Source organism: Centruroides vittatus, unplaced genomic scaffold (genome assembly GCF_030686945.1).
Source record: "Centruroides vittatus isolate TY-2023 unplaced genomic scaffold, ASM3068694v2 contig_549, whole genome shotgun sequence".
In the NCBI taxonomy this organism is placed as follows: domain Eukaryota; kingdom Metazoa; phylum Arthropoda; class Arachnida; order Scorpiones; family Buthidae; genus Centruroides; species Centruroides vittatus.
The window spans coordinates 2,569,500-2,594,889 of NW_027122325.1; the positions used below are offsets into that span (position 1 = coordinate 2,569,500).

The following is a 25,390-nucleotide window of genomic DNA, read 5'->3' on the forward strand; positions in this document are numbered from 1 at the left end:
TATTTGAAAATCTTAACTAGAATTCTAAAATTTTCGTTAAAAGATAAGAAAGAAAACACTAAGAGAGATTCAAAAGGATTTGTTTTATTGCTAATTATATTATCATTCATTAAAACTGTTATAAATTTACAATTTGAATTAAATATATTTATCAAGTTGATATATTTTTCAATTCTCAACATGTTATGTTAAAAAATAATTACATAAATTATTTATATAATCTTAACAAGTTTATTTATAATTTATATTCATATTTTTGTTTACTGTCGTATTTGTAAGATAATTATCAAATTGAGTTTTGAAATACAGAGTGATACTTTATGTACTTCAAATAATATAGGTTATATTAAATTCTTTTACATTGTTTGACTCCAAAACTTCATAGTTCTATAGCAATATACTCTAAAAAATTATTAAATATTAGATAATAAATATCTCTGTGTTGAATTATCATGGTATATAATATATCAAGAGATTTAGATTCATTAATCTTAAGTTTTTAATGACATTCAATTGTGGGGTAGAAATAAAACTATAAAAGTAGCAATTGTGAGGGAATAACAAAATAACAATAAATAAAAACAATGTTTTAAGTTTGATATGCAGTGAGTTTAACAATCTTCTCTTGTACTATTGAAAACTCTTATTTTATGAAAATTTAGAATTGACTGTATCCAGTATATTTTTCTTATTAATATGGAATTTGATGGACGTGAGTATTTCACTTATTTCAGTGATGAGTTGGCAAGAGGCTAGAAAGATGATTCTTGAGCACTAATATTATCTCTAACTTCCTATTCAGAAAACAATTATTTCAAGCTATAGAAATGTAACATTTCCTCTCTTTTTCCAATATAATTCTGTTTTTGCAACAAACAAATTTCTTCACTTGAAAAAGTTTTATAAAGAAAACATTCCAAAACATCTTGAGTTTTATACTTTGATGATATTAACTACAACAATTTTTATATTATCAATAGCACTAATAATAGTATAGTTTTTATTTTCTATATTGACCAATATTTTGTATTTATAACAAATATGTGGTGATCAAGTTTCTGCCACATTTTCTAATGAAACATATAAAATCTTCTTTCATAAGCAGAACATTCATAAAACAACAGGAAAAACAACAATTCATTCAATGATGGTGAATATAATTGGTGGAATTAAAGATTATTTTAATGCACATCAATGACAGGCAATTACAGTATATCAGTTTCATAAATTTTATTTTGAGCTACTTTTGCAACAGGGCTACGTGAAATTCCTTGTGATGGTGAAGTGTGCCCTGTGTGATTAACTATATTGCTAGTAACTGCTAAATGAGTCATAGAACCTGATGATGGTGTCAATGATAATGCAGCTTTAGATAAAATATTACTTTCACTTCCTGTTTTTTTCAAATCGCCAATAGTTGTTGATGATCCACTGCGAGGTGGAGAAAATCGTAGTTGCCCCCTTTGCATTTGTTGAAGTCGAGCATACTGCTCTTGTAACTGCTTTTGTTTTTTTAATAATTCTTGATGACGTTGTTCAAGAAGTTCTTGCCGCATTTTGTTTGGTGTACGAGGTCCTTGCTTTTTGGTATTTTCTTCATATTCTAAAGAAACATTACTATCAGTTGATGATTGTCTACTAGGGGCTTTTTTATCTTTTGCTATTGCTTTGCCATGAAGTATCATTTGTAATCCTTCTTGTGAGTTAACACTTTCACTACTGCTACTATTACTTGAAAGATGCTCTCTGGGAAATGTATCATCATCATTAATAGCACTAGTTCGCACTATTTCTGTTGTATTATCAAACGAATCTTGTTTAGATGCTGAAATTGATCTACTTGTAATAGGCTTTTTTATATTACTTTCAGATTTACTGGCAGGCTCAGAATTACTCCTCATATGACCATATGTTTTGGAAGTTGAATCAAATTTTTGTTTTGGTGATGTTGGATTAGTAGGTGAAGCTACAGGAGAACAGCTAGTTGTTCTTGGAGGTGGTGGTGGTGGCACTTTCTTCTGAGCAGTCTGAGCAGGTTGTTGTATGGATTCTTGAACTTCAATTGATTTTCTTAAACTGCTAATAAGAGCTTGTGCATGTTCATGAGAATATGGAGAAGTTCTGCCATCTGAGAAAGAAGGAGTTGGAGAAAGACTAAGGCTGCGCTTTCCCATTCCAACTTGAAGTTTGCTACCTGTAGCGCTGTGACCCTGACTTCCAGTTGATAAGGTTTTATGTACATGAATAGGTGTCCGAACTGGAGAATCAGCACTAGGATAAGAAGGAAGACGTCTCTGAGGACCACTTTTCCCTGGAATAAAATCCCTTTTGGCATCACCTACTTTAGTTAAGTATTGGAGATCATCCAATAGTGTATCCAAAGTTGTTTCTGATTTCTGAGTCTTCTGATGACCATCAGGTGGAACATGGATTACTGTATGACTATCTGAATCAACAATCTGTAAACAACATTTATGCTAAAATATATGAATTTTTCAAAATATTCAACTATAATTTTAAATTAAATAATATTCCTTCAAAATACAAGCAAATGTAAAAGTTAAAATGTTTATTTATAAAATTTCAAATTCAAATTATTCAAAACTAAAAAATAATAATAATTTAAACAATGTAATTAGCAACAGTTTTTATTCAAGTGCAAAATAATACAAATGTGATAAAACAGTAATATCAAATAATACATTTTATACTAATAAAAACTTTTCTTCTGATAAAAGTACAATTTTATATAGTTTATGTAGGATTTCAATCTTCTTACAATAATAATATGTTAATAACAAATAATGCAATTTATTAATATTTTTGTTTTTAGTAGAAACAAAATATCCTTTAAAATAATATTAGTTAAATATATAAAATTAGCATCTACGGTAACAGTATTAAATTTCTCATATTAATGTTGTAAAAATTTAGATTATTATTTTATATACTATATTGTCTATTGCCATATCATTTTCTACATATTCTTCAGGCAAATTAGTTATTAGAACTCAATGATCATGATAATATTCAGACAAAAATGCTTATTTTATATATATTATAATGGTTTTATATATACTGTAATTTGAAGTGTAACAATAAATTCAAATCAATAAGTAAATTATAAATTAAAAATATGCCCAATATCCAGTAACTATATATAATTAAATAATGGCCAGTTAAAATAATTATTTACCAAATAAGTCTTATGTTAGAACCTTTACTTTGAGTTGTCGATGTGCATAATATTACATAGATTAACATTATTAATATTTAATGTTAATCTTCTACTACATAAAAATCAAAAGTCTACTGCATTTGAATTTTGAATTGTTTTTTCCATTTCTATTCCATTCCCCTGATGATGATAATGTGAATTATTGAAAGTCCTCACAATTAAAATGCAACTTTTGAGTCAGTTTTGCTGCTAGTACTGAAGAGTTTGTTTTTATCATAATGAGTGTATCCTGATGTTTATCTGAAGTATGTTTGATATTCAATTATTCATAGAAAATACAACGTACTGATAACAAACGACAAATAAATAATGTTCAGTAATTTATAATTATATAAATTTGAACAATAATAAATTTATATCTATATTTTTTTGTACATAAATAGATATAATCAGTACTTTTAAAAACATTTTTATTTATGTTGTTATAAAAATATGTTTTACAATGATTTTATCTATTAAAGTCTAATAATAATTTTATAACAATGTTTTGTTTTGATAAAAATACAAAAAAATCTATTATTTTTTTTTATTAAATTATATATATACCAACTGATTGTAAGTGAAGTCTCCCTATTCAACACTGTTTAGAGAGATATTTAACAGTTCAAATGGAATCAGATCTGTTATTGTGACAATTTAAGATGTGAAAATCATTTTCATAAAAAAAATTAAATATCAAAACGTATTGCTATGGCATTTCTCGCACTGCAAGTATCAAATATTTTATTTGTAAAAGACACTTGTATTATACAGAAACCTAGCAATGCAGAGGATACTGCTGAATGTGGTCCATATTCTGAAGGTGGAACAGTATGTTTAATAGTCAACTATAAATGATTCTCTGATTCTCATATGCATTGTTATATACTATCTTTCAATGCTGCCAAATTTTTAACAAGTCCTCAATAAACCACACTTTTTTAATGTTTCCATAACTAAACATTACACTTAACTGCTGTATGCAGTGTTCTATATATAGAGGCACTCCATCTTAACTTGAGATATTGTTGCTGTCACAGTTGGAAATATCTCTCAGTATCTTTGGGCTATCACAGAATGTCACAGGCCCAATTGGAACCAGCTTCTTCAAAGAATGATCCAAGAATAAATGTGGCTGTTAATACATATCAAAGTGACTTTAGGTGAGTATAATAATAAATAAGCATTTTACCTCATCCAATAGATGAAATAAAAATGTGCCTCATTCTTTCACAGGATTTTCTATTGCAATACATGATTTATTCACTTCCATTCTGGCAACAAAGATCAATGCAAGGATCATGAGTTCCCAGTTGTCAACAAACAACTGTGGTTGACTGATCTTATAGACATAACAATGCAAAAACTTTCTCGATATCTTCCACACTGTGACATTAGATAAACCCAGTTATCATTACTGCATATATAATATTGGAACCATTATTTATTGACTATTCAACAACAGCTATGGTAACATCTTTGACCACATGTAAATTGATAGGTTTAAGGCCTTTACCAGGTTGAATTTCCAGACATCCAGTTATCAAGTTTCTTTGAATTGAATGGTCATTCCCCTGAGAGCTTGTAAAATCAATGGTCCTTGATGTAAATTCTTACAATAACAAAATTCTGGAAGAGCAGCAACAACATTATCATTGTTTTCAAAAACAGCTTTATAGGAAATGCAGTTACAGGCAATGTGATGTCCATCATAGCTGATAAGAATGACATTCAACAGTGCAACCTAGAACTTGATTGTAACATGTGTGCTTATGTAAAAGAAACTGTTTTTTAGTTGCTTGCAATACCAAAATTGCCAGAATGGTGAGTTTTGGTGCTAATTTTGTTTTTATAGCAATGTCTTCTGCATGTCCTAAAATTCCACTGAACCAGATTTTGTTGCATTTTGACTGCTAAATCTCTCTTTACACAACATTGAATAGTGGTACTTTAATTACAATGATGAAATATATATAAAATAACAACAAGAAACTATGGTTACTATTTTCTTTATTATAATTATGCAATAAAGATTTCATTTCTTAATCAGAAACTTATCTTAGAATCTCTCAAAAAATTTCTTATCACAGATAGCTTATGTTGAGAGAATTTTTTTTTTCAAAACATTAATATGATTGATTGTATAATGTGTAACTTTATCGTTCTTATTATTTTGCAATGTTTTAAAATTTTAAACTGTAATAACAATGCAATGTTTAATTGTCATAAATGTTTAGAATTTGAAAGAAAAAATTTCTAAAATTTTATTTTATTTTTCTTTTAAATTTTGAATAGATAGAAATAGGAAATTAGAAACACATTTTCTTAAAATTGCAAAACTTCTCCATTCATAAAATTGTAAAATGGAGAGGTCAGGGATGAGCTCCTCTGGACCTCTCCATTTTATAATTTTATTAATGAAAAAGTTAATAAAAAGGCTAAATATAGGAAAAATAATTTAATTGTAAAGTTAATTACTGACTGAGTAATTTATATATGTTTGTTATAATCCATTATATAAATATTAAAAGCAAAAATTTATTAAAACATGTAGTGATTCATATAAACTTATAACTTGGACTTCCTGTATGTTGGATCTGATTACACCACTGATGGAGAAAAATATATGATAAGCAGAAATTACAGTTCACATGTATGAAAATAGAAGAGAAGAATATGTAGACTGAAGTTATAATATGTCAAATTAGAAAATGTAGCAAAAATAGAAGATCCATGTGCCAACCCTTGTTATATCATATGTAAGCATGGAAAATTTTAAAAATTGCTTATATAAAACTGTGAAAATACAATTTATGAAAGTATTGTTTACTGTAAAGATAGTAAAAAAGGGGGGATAATAATTATTATTGTTGTTGTTGTTGCTACTGTTATTATTATCATTGTTACTGTTGTGATCTAGGTAATTTTAATGTTCTTTAATTCTGCTATTTGTGTTGTGGGTATTTCCCCACAGATGGCACTCTGGTTCTATGTATAAAAACAGAACCCTTTGTTGTAGCTGACCCCTTTTTCCTTTGTGTGTAAAAGAAGACATGTGTTAAATAAAAGTGTTATACTAAAGTGATAAAATCTAGTTCTTTGTCCCTAAAGCATTAAAAACTTGAACAGGTTATGGGCCCAGGTTTCACTTGCTGAAGAAGAAAAAGAAAAAAGAAAAAAAAAGGAAAGAAAGAAGGAAGAAAAGAAAAAGTAAAATAATTGAAAAAAAGAAATGGCAGGAGCAAGCATGAATGTTGAAGACATTGCACACATTGAAAAGCTGGCTGATGTTTCTGACTTCCAGGTATGGAAATTCCAAATAACTATTTTGTTTAAAGCAAATGGGCTCTACAGTATAGTATCAGGGGATGTAAAATTTGAAGATCAAAAACTTGAAGAAAAGTCAAATTGGTTGAAAAAAGATGCAAGTGCTCAGAAGATTATAACTACTACAATTAGTAAAAAACTACTTATGCATATCATAAACTGTTCCACAGCAAAAGAGATGTTTGAGAAACTGTGTTTATTGTTCAGTAGAGACACTGAACAAGAGAAGTGCCAGCTCATGCAACAATTCTTCTCATATACTTATGAAAGAGGAACTGATATCGCTTTACATATAAGCAATCTTGAAAATCTTGCTTTTAGATTAAAGTCTGTAAATCAGCAAATAGATGATCAAATGATAGTTTCAAAAATTTTATCAACATTGCCGGACCATTTCAAATACTTTGGAACAGCCTGGGAATCGACCCCATCTGAAGAAAGAACCCTGACAAATTTAACAGCAAGATTGATGGCAGAAGAAAAGAAATTAAAACATAATGAAATTTTAGATGCTGTTGCCTTCAAATCAACAGAGAAAAGATGCTTTATCTGCAAAAGTATATCCCATCTCTCTCAATCCTGCCCGAAATGACGACCTCTCTCGCAGAAAGGATGTTTTATTTGTAATGCTAAAGGCCAACAAGTGATAAATTGTCCTAACAAAATCAGATCACAAATAACATGCAAAATATGTAAAAAAGGTAACCACACTGACAAAGACTGTTACTTCAGGGCAAGATCTAAGTGGTGTGGTGTGTGTAAGAACAACAACCATGCTGAAGAGGTCTGTTATTTTAGACCTAAAATTGACCATAATACATTCAACAGAAGAAGTAGCCAAGAGAAAGTGTCCTTCTTAGCACAGTCAAATAGAATCCTAAGAGATAAAGAATTTGTGGTTGATTCAGGTTGTACTACACACATGACAAATGACATCTCTTTGTTGAAAGGTTTTTCCAAAAATACACAAAGTGTGATGGTAGCAAAGGACTGTGAATCAATGAAGGCATATGGAGTAGGAAGAATTGAAGGTGAAGACTTTATACTCGAAAAGACATTATATGTGCCTGATTTATGTACAGACTTGTTGTCAGTTAATGCTGTCACTGAAAATGATGGTGAAGTCACATTTACCAAAGATAAAGTTATTATCACAAAAGATGATGATATTATCTGTGAAGGTGTAAAGCAGGAAAATGGACTTTACACAGTTGCCCTAAAAACGACAAGTAAGGATAGCTCTATGATAGTCCAAAGCAAGACTAAAGCAAACAGTAACAGAAGTATACCAAAAAAAATTGAAGCTCAACTTTGGCATGCAAGATTGGGACATCCTGGTATTAGTAGCATAAAGAAAACGATTAACCTAGTTGATGGAATGAACATATCAGGGAGAGATTGCGAGGAACTGGATCATACATGCCAAACTTGCATCAAAGCCAAACAAACGCGACTATCTTTTGTTAAGGAAAGACAAAGGGCAGAACGAGCTCTGCAAATCCTGCATACTGATGTGTGTGGCCCTGTAGAACCTGAATCATGGGATGAAAAGAAATACTTCTTAACAATTATGGATGACTACACCCATTATGCAGTGATATATCTACTAAAAAACAAATTTGAAGCCTCTGAATACATTAAAGAATTTGTACTGGAAGCAGAAGCTCTTCAAAATCTAAAAGTGTCAAAATTGAGATGTGACAATGGAGGAGAATACTCCAGTAACGAGTTTAAGAATTGGTGCAAAAACAAAGGAATTGTCCTTGACTATAGCATTCCCCATACACCTCAACACAATGGAAAATCTGAAAGGCTCAATCGAACAATTATGGAGAAAGCCAGAGCACTACTGTATGAATCAGGGGCTGAAGAGAGGCTCTGGGGAGAGGCTGTTAGAAGCTCAGCTTATCTTCTTAATCGTTGCCATTCAGACACAGTAGAAGTGACACCTGCTGAAAAATGGTATAAAAGAAGGCCAGACGTGTCAAACATAAAAGTATTTGGTTGTGAAGCTTACGCCAAAGTGCTAGGACACATAAAAAAACTCGAGTCTAGGAGTAAAAGACTGATTTTCATAGGATATGCTCCAAATGGTTTCCGTCTGTGAGATCCAGAGAAAGAGAAAGTAATTATTGCTAGAGATGTAGTGTTTAATGAACACAGAAGAGAAAGAGCCGAAGAAAAAAATAAAGAGGTGTACATAAGATTAAGGGAGGAAGCAGAAAATAAAGAAGGACAAGATACAGAGGAAGTGCAGGAAACGCAAGAACCGACAGAAGATGTTGAAATTGAAGAGGAAATCCCTGAACAAATAGAAGTTGAAGAGAGCAAGACAAAAAGAGTAAGAAAAATTCCCAGCAAGTATCATGATTATGTTCTGATGACGTATCAAGAAGCAATTGCTGGAGATGAAAAAGAAAAATGGATTGCAGCAATCAAGGAAGAAAAGGAATCACTAAATAAAAACAATACTTGGGAACTAGTTAATGAAAATGAAGCCAAAGGAAAACGAATCTTAACAAACAAATGGATATTTAGACAAAAAGAAGATGGACGATACAAAGCAAGCTTAGTAGTTCGAGGGTGTGAGCAAAAGAACTCTTTAGATATTGAAGAAATATTTAGTCCTGTAGTGAATGCGAGCTCTCTCAGAGTTATCTTTGCATTAGCAGCCCAGAAAAATTACTCAATGATCAAATTTGATGTCAAGACTGCCTTCCTGTATGGTGAAATTCGTGAAGAGGTATTTATGAAAGTACCTCAAGGCTATAATGAACGAGGAAAGATCTGCAAGTTGAACAAAGCATTGTATGGTCTCAAACAAGCACCTGTAACTTGGAACAGAAAATTTACCTCAGTTATGAAAACTAAAGGATTGATGCCAATAACTACAGAAAAATGCATCTTTAAGAATAACAATGGTTCTATTATATTAGCAATATATGTTGATGATGGAATAGTAATAGGAAAAGACATCTCTGAGTTAAGAGACCTAGTGAAAAGTCTTGAAGAAGAATTTGAAATTAAAAAAGACGATGATCCAACAACCTTTCTGGGAATGGAAATACATAAAAATGAACATGGAATAAGACTGACTCAGACCAAATACTTAAAAACGACACTGGAAAAATTCAACATGGAAAATGCAAAAATAGTGAACACTCCAGGATTGAAAAATATTGATAGAGGCATAGAACCAGAAAAGAAGTTCCCATACAGAGAAGCTGTTGGAAGTTTGCTCTATCTTGCTACCAGAACACGTCCTGACATTGCTCATTCAGTTAACGTAGCAAGTAGATACATTGAAAATCCCACAAAGGAAGATGTAATTGCTTTAAAAAAAATAATGAAATATTTGATAGGGACAACAGAAAAAGGAATACAATATAATCGAGAACATGATGCAGAAACAATTAAAGCCTTTTGTGATGCTGATTATGCTGGAGATGATGAAACAAGAAGAAGCACTACTGGATTTGTAGTAATGTATGCAGGAGGACCAATCAGCTGGTGCTCAAGACGTCAACCTATTGGGTGCGTTCTCTCTACGGATAGCGGTCGCTCTGCGTCTCCGCTACTACGGGAGTGCGCTGCTGTTTGTAGGCATTTAGGAACGACTGTGAAAGAAAGAAAGATGGCGGCGCCCGCACTATCGATAGTATCGTGATGGAGGAATCTATAATTCTAAAATATGAGCTTTTAAAGGCAAAAGAAGGGTCCCAATTGTAAAATTTAACCATAAAATGGATTATTTGTTGAAAGAGCATTCAAAATAGCCACGAAAAAAATTTGCAAAAACACTTACATCACCACGTGCGCTAACTCGCGCTTTCACAATTTTTAAATTTTCATTCATAAAACCACATAATGGACCCGGAAACGAAACTATCTGAGCCATGGAGGACGCCATGTTGCTTTCCACCGTAAACTACTACTACAAGCGGCCGTTTTTGCCGTTTGACGGCGCGTACTCCCACCGGAATTTAGGAACGCGTTCCGCAGGAATTTTTAAACAGATGTCGCTCGCGCGGAGTTACGCGGAGGAATACAAGAACGCACCAATTGTTGCATTATCATCCACGGAAGCTGAGTACATTGCAGCTGCAGACTGCTGCAAAGAAGTGCTATACCTAAAATCTCTCATCCAAGAACTTATATGCAGGGAAGTAAAAGTTGAATTAAACATAGATAATCAGAGCTCAATCCATTTAATAAAGACTGGAATAATAAACAGACGCAGCAAGCACATTGATGTACGCTATCACTTCATTCATGAAAAGTTTCTGAGTGATGAGGTGGATGTGAAGTTTTGTCCCACTGAAGCTCAGATTGCAGATGCACTCACTAAACCCCTTGGTAAGACTAAATTTGAGACACAAATATCAGCAATAGTCAACTGAAGAATTAAAAAACTCTAAAATTAGGGGAAAGTGTAAAGATAGTAAAAAAGGGGGGATAATAATTATTATTGTTGTTGTTGTTGCTACTGTTATTATTATCATTGTTACTGTTGTGATCTAGGTAATTTTAATGTTCTTTAATTCTGCTATTTGTGTTGTGGATATTTCCCCACAGATGGCGCTCTGGTTCTATGTATAAAAACAGAACCCTTTGTTGTAGCTGACCCCTTTTTCCTTTGTGTGTAAAAGAAGACATGTGTTAAATAAAAGTGTTATACTAAAGTGATAAAATCTAGTTCTTTGTCCCTAAAGCATTAAAAACTTGAACATTTACTAGGTTAGCTGCTTACATCTTACAATATAAACATTCTACAAATAATGCAATTGCAGAGGAGCTAACATGACTGTAATCACCTTATTTATTATTATTGCTTTTGGAGATGGATTGTTTCCTACTTGGTTGATACTAGAGCTTAATACCATACTTGCCAATATTACATTATAGGTGAAGATGACTTGATAGATAGAAAAGGCTGATTTTAGAATGCAAAGGTTGAGAAATAAAAAAACAATTTGTAGATTGTCAACAAATTTGCAGCATTTTTAACCATTTATTCAATTTTCATTCTCTTTATCACAATAAAAAGTTTATAATATTGGCTACTCCTGCTAGATAGACTACTACTACTAATAGTAAAAAAGTAAGAGCTAGAATTAATAATAATAGTACATTGTAATGTACTGTATATAATGAATATATAAAAAGTTAATTATCTATAGAAAAAATTTGCAAAAATGAATAATTCCTTAGAGCAGCGTTTCTCAACCTGGGGATCACGATGATATTAAAGGGGGGGTCATGGGTGAAACCATAATTTAAATAACTGTCATTGTACAGTACACCCTTGTCTTTTTACCAACTGATTCACTGGATGTAAATGGCTCACTTTGTTTTTTCACAAATTTATCCATTTCGCATTAGAAATTTAAAAAAAAAAAATTCAGTTTCACGGTTGACTGCGCACTAAAATAAAAGCACCAGATGCACGCTTCGCATTCGAAACTTAACTGAAGTGGTGCAATCGCCAGCACCTCTTTTATACTAGTGACAGCGTGACTTGTTCAAATGCATCCATATGCATGTTCAAACATACTCTCACAGCGAGTATTATAGAAGGAGATCAAATTACAAAGAGCACATACACATCAAGTTGGAACTTGTAAATTGCTCATGTATGTACATGTCATACATACATGTTCATACCCGTCGCTATAAACACAGTGACATAAAATAATAGGAATAGTTGTATTGCATTTTTTTTATACTGTCGGTATTTTCTTAATGTATAAAATTAGTGCAATGTGATTATATAATATTTAAAAACTTTACATATATAATTACAGTCAAAATTCAATTAGTAATAGTAAGGCTTACTGTTATTATTCCTTTGGGTGGGGGGTCATGAAATATTAATTTTATTTATATTTACTATTTGGGGGTTGTAGATATGAAGGTTGAGAATCGCTGCCTTAGAGCATATAACCTAGAGTAGTGGTGTCCAAACTATGATCCCTGAGCCAAATCCAGTCCATGAACATATTTGACACATCACTTGTAAATTATAGAAATAGGCTGACTTTTGGAATATATGAAATATACAAAACATATGTGGTCTGCTTACCTATGATTTTATGTACAATTTGGCTCACCAATTAAGAAGTTTGGCTTAACCAGTGAACAAATTTTAGTATGTGACAGATTTACAAGCACTTTCAAATCAATTTTCTCTTATTAAAGAGTGGAAGATCTCGTATCTACCACATTTTTACAACAATTTTTCATAAACTTATGAGAATTTCAGTAGTAGCTTTAAATTTCTGATTGTCTGACAATATTTAACTCAAAGAAAATGTTAATGCTGTTGAGTGAACAATTTCTAAAACCTGTCACACAAGTAAGCTCAGGCTTTTAGTATTGGTTGTAAATCCATGTTTGTGAAGATTAAGGACGTCTCGAAGCTGCCAATACCAATATCATATCAATACTTTTTCCTTTGTACTCAATACTTTTGATCCAATACTGATATTGGTATCAATACTTTTCCTAGGGTATTGAATCCAGTATCATTACATTTTTCACAGACAGGTAAGATCTGGCCAAAACTGGATTTTGCAGCCAAATCAGGAACTGAAATAGAATTTTACACTATTTTTGGTTAAGTTAAAACTTATTTGTAATGCATTTGTACTGTATGTTTATTAATTTTAATTACATATTAGTAATTATTAAATGTATTATTTAAATTAATAAATGTATTATGTCAAATTTCATTTCTAGAATCTATATATGCTTAGAGTTGATTAACTAAGTATTTATTTATAATTAGTAAACATTTTGTAATACTTTTGTCATTTTTTAATACTTTTGTAATACTTTGTGTACTTCTTAATTAACTTAGATAGACCTTCAGTGATGTTTAAAATGAGCTACAGTTTGTATATACAGGTATCCCTTGTAAAAGAAAGTTTTGCTCTGACACAGTTTGAAACATGGGGGTATCCCATGTCTAACACAACTTCTGGTTTCACTCTAACATGGTTTTGGAAATCCTCCGTACAAAATTTCACAATTTTTAAGTGCAAACTTCGTTATTTGGTATGTTTTTTTATTCAAGTAAGCACGTGTGTTGTATCAAATTTGCCTATAGATTTTAGAATATTGAAAGATTCGCATAACACGGCATTTTTTTGGAACATAACTACAGTGTTATATAAGGGATACCTGTACTTGTTTGCACTGGCATTTGTAAAACTTGAACACAAATAAAATCTTTCAATGTAAAGACACTATTATACCTTTTCACCAACAATTTCTTATCCACCTCTACCCCATGTGTAGTAGTACCCACAAGGCCCATGACTGTAGATTTGGGGCTATTTGAGTACATAAGACGACATAAGAGTATAAACTGTAGTACTGATTGATAAATAACAACTAACCTGTTACAAAGCTATACATCCACAAGAGCCGAATTATCGGGCTAGAGTCTAGACTCTAGCCCGATAATTCGGCTCTTGTGGATGTACTGATTGATGCACTGACTCAAGAGTCAGTGCATCAATCAACCATTTGAACCAGATAACCAAATTCAATTCCCTGGAATGAGCAACAAAATATTAATTGCTGCTATGGGCCCACTCAGCCTTCATTCTAATGAGTACAGTACACCTATCCCTATTTTTATGTGGTCAATTTTACTCAATTTTCAAATAATGCAGTCGACAAAAGAAAACTAATCCTCTTTTTATGCAATTTATTTTTTACACAGAAAAAATAGTTTATTCAAAAATTTTTAAATTTAACTTTTCATTAAAATTGTCGAAATCAATAGTTAATTCCGCCATGGTCACAAGCGCATATGCTCAAGTGCTGCAATGATAGAAAAACAGTTTTCATCTGGGAATCCCTCCTTACCACCACGCTAGAAGCATGCAACACTCCCACTCTTGAGCTGCCCAATATTTGGGTCACGTTATTCAAGCGTTTAAACGTGCTTTAGCGTTATCTAATATACGATTAGCGTAAGCACAGGTATGCACATGCGCGGCCTTGCTAGTCGTGGAGCTAGATGCTCAATCGGCTTTCGAATGTTTTTTGAACTTTTGATTTACGTTCGTAACGGCTTTGGTAAAGCTTTATGTGTTCCATTCTGCATCGGATTTGTTTCTTTTTAAAGTTTTTCGGCAAATTTTACGATCTCGCCTGAAGACGACGACAGTAAGGTTCGTCGAAAGTACTTGCGACAAGCAAACGTGGATATAACGCTGAACTCAGTGAACTTTTCGCAACGTTTATACGATGTTTGGCATGAATATTGTCGTACCGACTAATGATAAATGATGTTAGGATAAAAAAGCTTGTGTTTCTTTTGTAAATTGCTTATTTTTTCCTTCCATTGAAGATCTGGATCCTATCAAGAATTTTTCTACAGGATGCATGTACTGACTTTTTTATGCAATTGTTTTTACATGGCATTCTTTGGAACATATACTATGTGCAAAAAAAAGGATAGGTGTACTTTCTCAGCAATAAAAACATCTGGAAGGCAATGTGACAGACTGAACAGCAATGGTTGGCAAAGTTTTGACACCCAATGCTGATACTAGTTGGTATCAATACTGATACCAGTATTGATACTTTTCTGGTATTGAGACATTCCTAGTGCAGATAATGCATTAAGGTGTTATGTATCTCAGAAAAGCAGAGAATTCAGTTCAGGATGACAACTACTTCCAAAGGTTAATTTTCAGTCTGAAAGTCAGAGGGTTGGCAACTGTATTGTCCAAGATCCACTACTTCAGAAAACCAATGAACCAGAAATAGGAAAGAACTACTCACTTTGAGAAGCAAACATTTTCATCCATTTTTAAAAGGATATCCTCAGGCTGGTGTTCTAAAATCCAAATTGCATGTTTTTGAAACAGATTATAAACTTTATGTAGTCGCTGATGATTGGAGGAATGTTTATACATAACAACCAGCATGAAATGTTCTTCTGTTGAATTTATGTATATTTTCCATGGGTTCAGGATTGTGCTATCCTCTTTATAGTTGATGACTTTTGACTTTTGGACTGCCCTGCAGATCTCCATTAGCTCCAGATATCTGATATGTAATCTTTCTGCTGTTCTATGTATAATTTTTTGGCTTTCTCATTTCCCGGTCTTTTGCTTGTCCTGGGATTTGGGAAAAAAGTGAACTGTTTCCCAGGATAGGTAGAATTAATTATTTTCAAGATATACAAAATATCTTGAAATCAAATGATATAATTATTTTTCATTTTTTAAAGTAATTTAATACATTCTGCAACCTCCAAAATCATATTAATAATGCTGTGTAAGATATATATTAAAAATTACCTTTGAATTACGTAGAAATTTTCACAAATAGAAAAAATTTATTAAAGTTTGCTGGAAACTGCATACAGCAACAACAACAAAAAAAATGCTTTGAATTGAGTTGAAAATTTAAAAAAAAAAAATAAACTTAGATCAAACTTCTAACTTAAAAGGTAAAAAATAACTTTTGTTTTTTAAGTAAATAAAACATAAAAATTTACAGTAATATTTTGTATTAAGATTTTAAAAAGCAAAGATGGTCAATACTCCGATCACTCAATCTGATTTTTATTTTAGTAATGAAAAGTTCTGTTACCGAGAATGCCCTTTCCGATTCAATTGGTGTGAATGGAATTGTGTTTAATGCATTTAAGAGAAAACAGATGTTATCTGTTTTTTTCACCTGTAGCCTGGAAGATTTCTAGTTTGTTTTTGAGATTGTAGTACTTCTTTTGCTCTCTAGTATTCTTGATTTGTCTACCTTGGCTGCTTTAATAGAAACATCAAGCTTATAGCCCGATAATTTGGCAGTTTGTTTGTCTTTAATAATCAGTTTTATGAAGAAAAACTTCATACTTGCAGACTTTGTACTCATTTGTATCCTTGCCCAATTTGTACAACCTAGCGTTATGCAGTTATTGAAGCTACTGGGCATGGTTAAAAATTAAGATAGCATAAGCACAATTACTCCAGATATTACATGTTCTAACAAGTAAAGAATTTTCAGTCCTGCCACAAATAAGCTAAGTATTGATTATTGACCATTTGTGACATGCCATAACAAGCAAAAATTTAAAAAACTAATAAGCAAGTTTAAAATGAATAAATACAAATGTATACTGACAGTTTGAGTTAATTATACTTTGTTTGCAAAATTTCCTCAACCTTAATACAAAATAAGAAAAAAGTGAACTTTTAAGAAGTGGAATTTCCCAGGATGAGAATTTCCTAGGTTAAAAAAACAACCGGGATCCCGTTTGAGAAGCCTTAATTTTGGCCCAGTCAAAATGGACCTTCACGTCAGGGACTCTAGCATATATTGACAGGATGGTGGTTAATAGGCCTTTTGATTTGTCAATTCAATGTTCCTTTAGATGGGTGCTAATGTGCTGACTTGTGGCTCCTATGTATTCTAATTCTTCATTGGATCTCTTGTGTAGTGCTGCGCTACTTTATTGTTTTGTTTGTACATTTATGTATTATATTCTGTATGTAAAACATCGTTCGTTACGTCGGGATCTATTTTTTGTGTGATTGTTTGCGGAATAGTATACTGTGTCACCGTTCCTGTCTATACTAGTCAGAGTGGCCTAATTGGCCAAGGACAAGTCACGTGAGGAAGGGAGCAATCATGCATGACGGGTAACATAAAGGGGACCGTCGCACATGCTGATGGACTTTTTCTGGTTTTTCGTCGTGGAGAGCGAATCAGTTTCCATCCGGGAGAACAGGACATCCTCGACCTCGTGGTGTGTACCTATGGACAGTATATAGTTTACGGAACGAAGTAAGATTATTATTGTAAACGTGGTGTATTCATTTTTCAATAATTTATTTGTTTGTAGAATTATTGTTTCAGTTATTGTATTGGTTATAATTGTTTATTATTGTAAACGTGGTATACCGTCAACCATACTGTTGTTGACCCTGATCCTTGATTATATTAAAGTTGTTGTCTTGTTTCAATTAGTATTGTACAGTCCTTTATTTCATTTACACCCAGACTCAATATATTCCAATATATTAGAGATCAAAACACTTGTCCATAAGAAGGATGGAATATACCCTCAGTAAATATTGGCAGATTTATGACAAGCCCACAACTACAATACCCACATAGTCCTCAAAAGAGGCCCAGCCATATTTAATCTAATTAGGAATGGCAATCCTATGTTGGCACATTACCACCCGTCTAAAGACACATTGAGTTAATATATCAAAAGGCCTATTAACCACCGCCCTGTCAACATATGCCATGGTCCCTGCTGTGAGGTCCATTTTGACTGGGCCAAAATCATACATAGAATGTGGATAGATCACATCAGATATCTGGAGTTAATAGAGATCTACAGGGCAGTCTAAAAGTCAAAGTCTATCAACTATAAAGAGGAAAATGCAATCTCAACCCTGTGGAAAATATACATAAATTCAACAGAAGCACATTTCATGCAGGTTGTTAAGTACAAATATTTCACCAATCAGCATCTATCAACTATCCTCCCAATTATCAATGACTATGTAAAGTTTGATCTGTTCCAAAAACATGTGATTTGGATTATAGAACACCAGCCTGAGGATGTAATTTTTAAAAATGGACGAAAATATTCACTTCTTAAAGTGGGTGGTAGTTTTCTATTGCTGATTCATTGGTTTTGTGAAGTAGTGGATCTTGGATTAATAGAGAGGTTGTGGCCAAAGTTTTCATCTCTAAAACATAAACGTCGAATGTTGAGCACTGCCATCTTGGTAAGCCTAGAAGTTTGACAATGGCATTTGAAACGTCACAGAAATCATGCTTGATGTTCCAAATGTTATTGTCAAACTTCTAGGTTTACAAGATATTGATTGATGTTTGTTTCAGCATAGCACTAGAGTTCAGTGGCTGTTACTTTGTGATACACATAAAGTGTAGTTACTGAAATTATTATTAATAGTAACAATAGTAATATATCTATGTAAATTTGTAAACATAAATACTTTTAGCACACAGCTGTTAATGGTATAGATTACTACTCTGTGTTGTTAAACAAATGAATATGTTAGCAATTGTATAATATATAACAGTATACAATACCGCTGAAAATATACCGGCAGCTTCTATATTTCTTTTTCATGTTGTCTCTACACATGAACATGCATCTACACACACACACACACACACACACCATACATAAAATTAACAACAAAAAACCATTACAATGATGCTGAAAAACTTGAACCAATAATTTTAATTTGTGTGAAAAAAACTGACAATAAAAAACATGAATAAAAATACTTAGAGTATACAAAATTACTGATAGAAACTTTCTTCCTGGAAAAACAGCTTGATGCTGTTCATTTTAATTTGCTGTAGAACTGTTCAAATTAGTTTGGTTTTTTTCTGTTAGTTTAATAGAACTTTCAGAAAAAAATGCAGATGAAGAAACAAAATGAATTTTCATAAAACATTAAATAACTATAAATAACTGTTTTTCTGAAACTTACTGTATCTACAAACTCAAAAATACAGATATAGTCTTCAGAGTATTAGAAGTACAAAAATAAAATAGCATAAAAAATTAAGCTAGTAGTTGTGGGAAACTGGGAAAGTCTTGTGCTAATTTATTTAACAAATGTGACTGCAAAGCAAATTTCTCTGCAGTTATGTCTCTTAACCTAAAACATTTAGTCTATTATTGACTAAACTAAACTCCAATGTGAAATAGTTTCTTAATTATTAAAAAACTAAATTGCTGTAAAAGCAAAACTTTTTTGTATGTTTTTTAAATATCGTTTTCATTAAAATATAGTTATTTGTGGGGAAGTACTCGATCTTTATAGTATTCCCCATGCAGGAACAAAACAAAAAGAAACTTCAAAGAAATAAATCACACGCTCTATGACTCCAATGCAAGGAACTTAAAGTTTATTTTAGTCCTTCCAATCACTACTCTGTCCCTTCGCTATAACACACACTAAAACAAAAGAAACAACACACACAAAAAAAAACAATCTCGCGACTCTATCATCTACACGTCCTCCCTCCATTCTTTCTTTCGAAAAAAAGTCCTCTTCTTCCGTTGAGCATGCGCGATCTCCCTCTCTCTCTCTCTCTCTCTCTCTCTCTCTCTCTCTTTTTTTTTCTTCCGAAAACACGGCCTATCCTTTCTTTACCCTGCAGCCCACCCAAGGATCACGCAACAGAATACGTGATCTTTGGACCACATACCTCCCCTCCTCCCATTAACTTTTACAACAGGAAGCTTTTACGCTATGAGGGCCTGTCCCTCCTTTACACCGTGAACCACCCAAGGGGTTGGTTATGAGCCAGTTAGGCAACAGAACACGTGGTCTTCAGACCACATATTAGTTAATTATTTCAAGCCAAATTTGGTTCTTAAACTGTTTTCTATAACATTATTTAATACAATCAGTATAATATTTATCAAAATATTTTTGTGTATATAACCAAAGAAATTTGATTGAACAAACATAAAACTTTTACATAATTCATACCCCCTTTCAAATTGTCTTTTAAACACAGATAATCTGTAGTTTACAGTAATGTTATGATGTAAGGTATTCTGTCTTACAGCATTAAAATCAATGTTTTATTTAAAATTGGTTTTAACAACGTAAGACAGGCTATGTTACATCGTAACATTACACTAGATCATTATTTGGTGTGAGGTGCAATTAACTATCTTAACCTATCAACTATACGTACAAAACTAACGTTGATGTATGGAGTCAAATTATATTAAACAGAATGTGCTCAGCAAATAATTAATTTATCACACTACACCTTTTGTGTTGCCGAGAGAGTTTTATTGAAAAACTAATATTTTTGGCCTACTCCATAGGCCAAACCATCCTCAGGCTTAACAAGAGAAATGGAACATTGGCCTTCCATTTCTCTCGTTAAGCCTGAGGATGGCCTATGGAGTAGGCCAAAAATGTTAGTTTTTCAATAAAACTCTCTCGGCAACACAAAAGGTGTAGTGTGATAAAATAAGTCAAATTATATTCCTAAATTTAACTAAAAACATAAAATGGTGTGGCCTAGTGATGACATATCTATTCTATGCACCTTTGTCCTTTTTGTTGATTACCTATTTGGTATATGCAGGAGTTAATAGGATTAAGATGTTCAGGGAATAATTAAGGTGTGCGAGCAGCTTTGTTTAAAATGAGAGTTGGAGCAAAAGATATTGGACAAGAAATATGCCGGAGAAAACAATGAAGAGAAATGAGAATCGTGTTGAGTAATTCAATGGATCAAGTGGACAATTATTTTTAATCCAACATCAGGAAACAAATAAGTATCATGAAATGCATGAATTATAGTAAACTGTATATTGAAAAGAGTTGTAGTAGTAATATGGTATGCATAAGCCTGGGTGTTAAACTAGCTATCTTTTATATTTGAATTTATATCTGTATTGACTAAAATCCTGTAAAATCCAAGTAACTTGTTTTATTTCTGAAGTATATGTTACTATTTCTATTACTTTGACCTATCCTTCAAACCTCTTTTCCAACTAGTTTGAAAATAACTAGTTTCTCAAACTAGTTAGTCATGATGTAAAAAATGAAGAAAAGAGACATAAATAAGCTATGTATTATATCTTGTTAGCAAAAGTCAATAGCACATACATATTATATATATATATATGACAATAGTGTATATGTATTACAAATATAGTAAAAACTTCATTAACCAGGATAATGATGGGGAAAGAGATTGTGACTATTAATAACTATTTTATAGATAATACCTAATAATTGTGTACAGTTAAATCATACTTAATTGTGATAAATAATGTAGTGTTAATTCCAATTTGTTTTCTGCCCTTTTCTATATTACCATTCTGTAATTATTTGTCTCTATTGTGATTTGAGTATTGGTTATTGGTGGAGTATGATCCATTAATTGTTACTAGAATGGGCTGCACAATTGGTCAAAATAATAATAAAAGGACAAAACATGTGTAAAAGGAAGCCTTTGTTCCATTGGTCATCAAAGGGATCTAAAATCACAGGATTAAGGTATCTAGCACTGGTTGGAAGAGAAAAATACCACAGGAGGTATTGTACAAATATAAACATCCATTAAGCTGATTTTTAGATTAATGCCAAATGATTGCTGGATTACATCAGACTAATAATGTTACTATTTAATAATTAAATGTCATGTAATTTGGTCTTGAGGTAGGCTTTAGGTGCTATCTCTTGATAAATTTAATATTTGATTTAGAAGATTCTGAAAGAAAAGAATCAGCCTGGAGCAAGACTGGTTATATCTAAATTAACAGTTCCAGAGGTCTGGGTAGTGTAACTGGCAACAATCTGCACAGCATGTGAGAATTAGATTTGAGTCCCATTCTGGCCAATTCTTTTCTTCTAGAACCTTCTAAATTAATTAATAAATATTAATTTAATTATAATCATTAAATTTATCAAGAGATGCCACCTAACACCTATCTCTGGACCAAATTACTTGACATTTGATTATTAAATATTGTTAGTAGCATTATTATTGCCTGATATAATCCGATAAGGAGATATTGTAATCTTTTCCCATCAAGGATCTGTGAACCTTCTGGAATATCAAGTAATTTATATCAATTTAACAGCCTGTCAACATTATCATCATTTTTTCCTTCTTTACAAATTATAATTTGTAAGTAGTTTGTAAAAGTGGCTTTGTTTTTCTTTTATTAACATTGTTGTTTCACATTTGTAAAGTACAGTGGAACCTCGCTTAACGAGCAAAACAAATTGTAAAAAATTACCTCACTCAACAAGCGGTGTTTCACATAACGAGTAATGAGGAGAGGGGAAGACCCAAATTGTGCACATGCTCCATCAGTCTGTGTTTAGCACTAGTTCCACTAGCATCTTAGTGTTGCTCATGATCACATATATTTCCAAACTTGTGTTTACACATATTACTTATAAACATCAACAACCATAGCCTGTTATATAATAAACACACCAAACGATATGCCAAAGTCTTGGGCTATGTAAAGGCTATAATTTCTAATATGAAATTATAGCCTTTATGTAGCCCAACAATTTGGCATATCATTTGGAGTGTTTATCAAACATATTTTTTTGTTTTCTGCAAATCGAATTCTCATTCCAGGTTGGTTCATTCCACGCTAGAAGAAAAGATGATGATAATTCATGCTCCTTAACAATGCACATTGTACAATTTTCTTTGAATAAACATTATACATAAAACATTTGCAAACTTTTTTTTGGCATAAAACGCAAAAAAATATTGTATTTTATATTAATTTCTATAGGAAAAATTGTTTCGCTTAACGAGTACGATTCTGGAATGAATTAAGCTTGTTAAGCAAGGTTCCACTGTATATGTTCTTTAATTTTTTGGTTACCTTTGTTTTTTCTTTTTTGTGTATGTATCCATTGTCATGGTCACCGGTTTGACAACAGTGACTATTTAAGTAAAGATAATGTAAACACAAAACTAAACAAAGTGACATAAATTTCATAAATTGTACTTGCTTCTTATCTTTTGTTCATTATTCTTTTCTATTGTTTTTTTTTTCCACCTAGTATTAGGGAAATTGGTGTTAAATGGAATTTGTTAAAATAACTAATTCATATGTATCACTTAATAACTCTGATATCTAAACTAAACGTCCCCATTAGCTTTGTGCACAAGACAGATTCTCACAATTTGCCCATATAATTGAAAACCACAAATAATAGAACTCACATTTATATTAATGTATTTTCATTATTTGACAACACATATTCAACAGAAATTTTTTTTAACATACTTACCTTTATCCACTGCATAAAAAGTTTATAATTTATTGCTCTAAGGATAATATGACATATTTCCACTTAGTAACCATCCTTTCTATATAAAATTAGACATGGAATTCTGTGTCAGTTCTGCAGGACAATCTTATCCAAATCTGTATTGAGATCCATTTATTTTATGAATTTTCAATCTATTTTTGACAACTGCTTGTCTGTCTGGTCAATGAGTCCTATCTCTTTTAAATAAGGTCAATAAAGAAATTCATAAGATATATTTTCTTTTAAATAATAAACTTAGCAACCTTCCATTTACCAATAATCACAAAGTTTCAAAATACAACTCAAATTAACAGACCCTATAAAACAAATACAATATTTTGACTATCCTTTGTTTTAAATATTTTAATGATATAATAAATAACTTTGATTTTGTTTGAGAGTTCCCAACAAAAGAACCTGCAATAATTCATGTATTTGATTGTCTATCTACTTCCTAAAGATCATTCTTTTACAATATAGCTGATAACTTGAAACAAATAAAACACTTATTGCATATTGATTATACTATATTTAAAAGTAGTACATGAAAACATATAAATTAATAAATAACTTGGTTATCTGTTTTACTTAGAATAATACAGATAACTAAGTTATTTATTAATTTGTAAATAAATGAAAAGAAGATTAATGAACTAGCTTTTTTTAAATAAATTTTAATTCATTCAAATGTATTCTATTTATGTATTTCCTTTATTGTTAGATTATAGATATATGTTTTGATATAATGTCATAACAAAAATTATAATTATGTATGTAATTTTATTTGTATACATTTTATTGTTGTTATTTTGTAGATATTGTTGTTTTCTTAGTTTAGTTTTTAATGCAGGTATAATTGTTAAAATGTAGTGGAAGTCAACTGTCAACTGACATTCCCATTTGATTGTAAAATAAATAAATAAAAAGTAAAACAGAAACTGGACAAAAGTATTCCTCTATGAAATTAAACCATAACGAGTATATATCCTTATCCTGTTTCATTAAATTGTTTAAGATTAATTTGTATATAAGTTATAAATTCATTTTTTAAAATGACTTTGGATGTTCCTTTTAATTGATCCAAGATCCTTGTCAATTGGATCTCTAGTTTATTGAACTCTGGTTAATGGAGTTTCTATTATATGTATGTATGTAGAGAATACAGCAGAAAATGAGAGATTATAAAAGCTCAATTAACTCAGAAAAATGATTTATTTAAAAATTACAAATGTATCAGCTTAAAGATAATTTAAACAAAAGCATTTTATTTTTGAAAATGACATTTTTGACATGACTTTTGTCTTTGAGCAGACATTCCTCTATTCTTGAGTGCATATCAGCTATTACTTGCCACAACATTTCTAACAGTATTCTGGCTATTTCTTCATTAATTATGAACTTAAGTTAAGCAATATTGTGTGGATGGTTAATGTACACCTTGCTCTTCAAATATCCCCACAAAAAAAAATCAGGTGATGTTATGGGCCAAGAAATGCCATTATTCTTAAAGATGACATGATCAGAGAATAATTCTCTTACAGCAGCCTTGAATATTCTGGCTTTGTGAGCAGTTGTCTCATCTTTTTGGAACCATGCCTAATAATTAACAAGAGAAAATAAGGTTAATTCTTGCATCAAAAATGTCTCAGTCATGTGGATGTAGCATGCTGATGTAACAGCTGTTGCATTTTTGTCACAGTCTTCAAAAAAGTAAGGCCCAACAATTTCAGAAGACAATATTGTACCTTGTACTGTAAACTTGGCACTGTGCAAAGGCTTCTGATGCAGTTCATTGGAATTTTCTGGTGACAAGAATTACGAATTTTGCTTATTCACAAAACTCAACAGATGGAAATGCACTTCATCACTGACAAACATATTGTGAATAAGATCATTCTTCTCCAAAAGATTCAGGAATTGATGACAAAAATTTTGTTTGGCTAACATGATAGCCATCATTAGTGAGGTTGCAGCTGAAGTTTTCAATGCGAAAATGTGTAAATCGGACATT

At 31.6% G+C, this 25,390-nt stretch overlaps 1 protein-coding gene across 10 annotated transcripts in view; it reads right to left on the reverse strand.

Moving 5' to 3' along the window:
- Nucleotides 1-276: 276 nt before the first annotated feature.
- LOC136978689 (coiled-coil domain-containing protein AGAP005037-like) overlaps nt 277-25,390 on the reverse strand; it is a 526,382-nt gene continuing 501,268 nt past the window's right edge. For 6 of the 10 annotated variants that reach the window (XM_067274453.1, XM_067274444.1, XM_067274442.1 and 3 more), the window contains one exon: nt 278-2,459. In XM_067274453.1, the coding sequence (XP_067130554.1) occupies nt 1,206-2,459 (1,254 nt within the window). In that variant the 3' untranslated portion in view covers nt 278-1,205. Of the gene's footprint in view, nt 2,460-25,390 lie in introns of all 10 variants that reach the window. The other 4 variants (XM_067274447.1, XM_067274445.1, XM_067274446.1 and 1 more) reach the window with 4 other exon arrangements.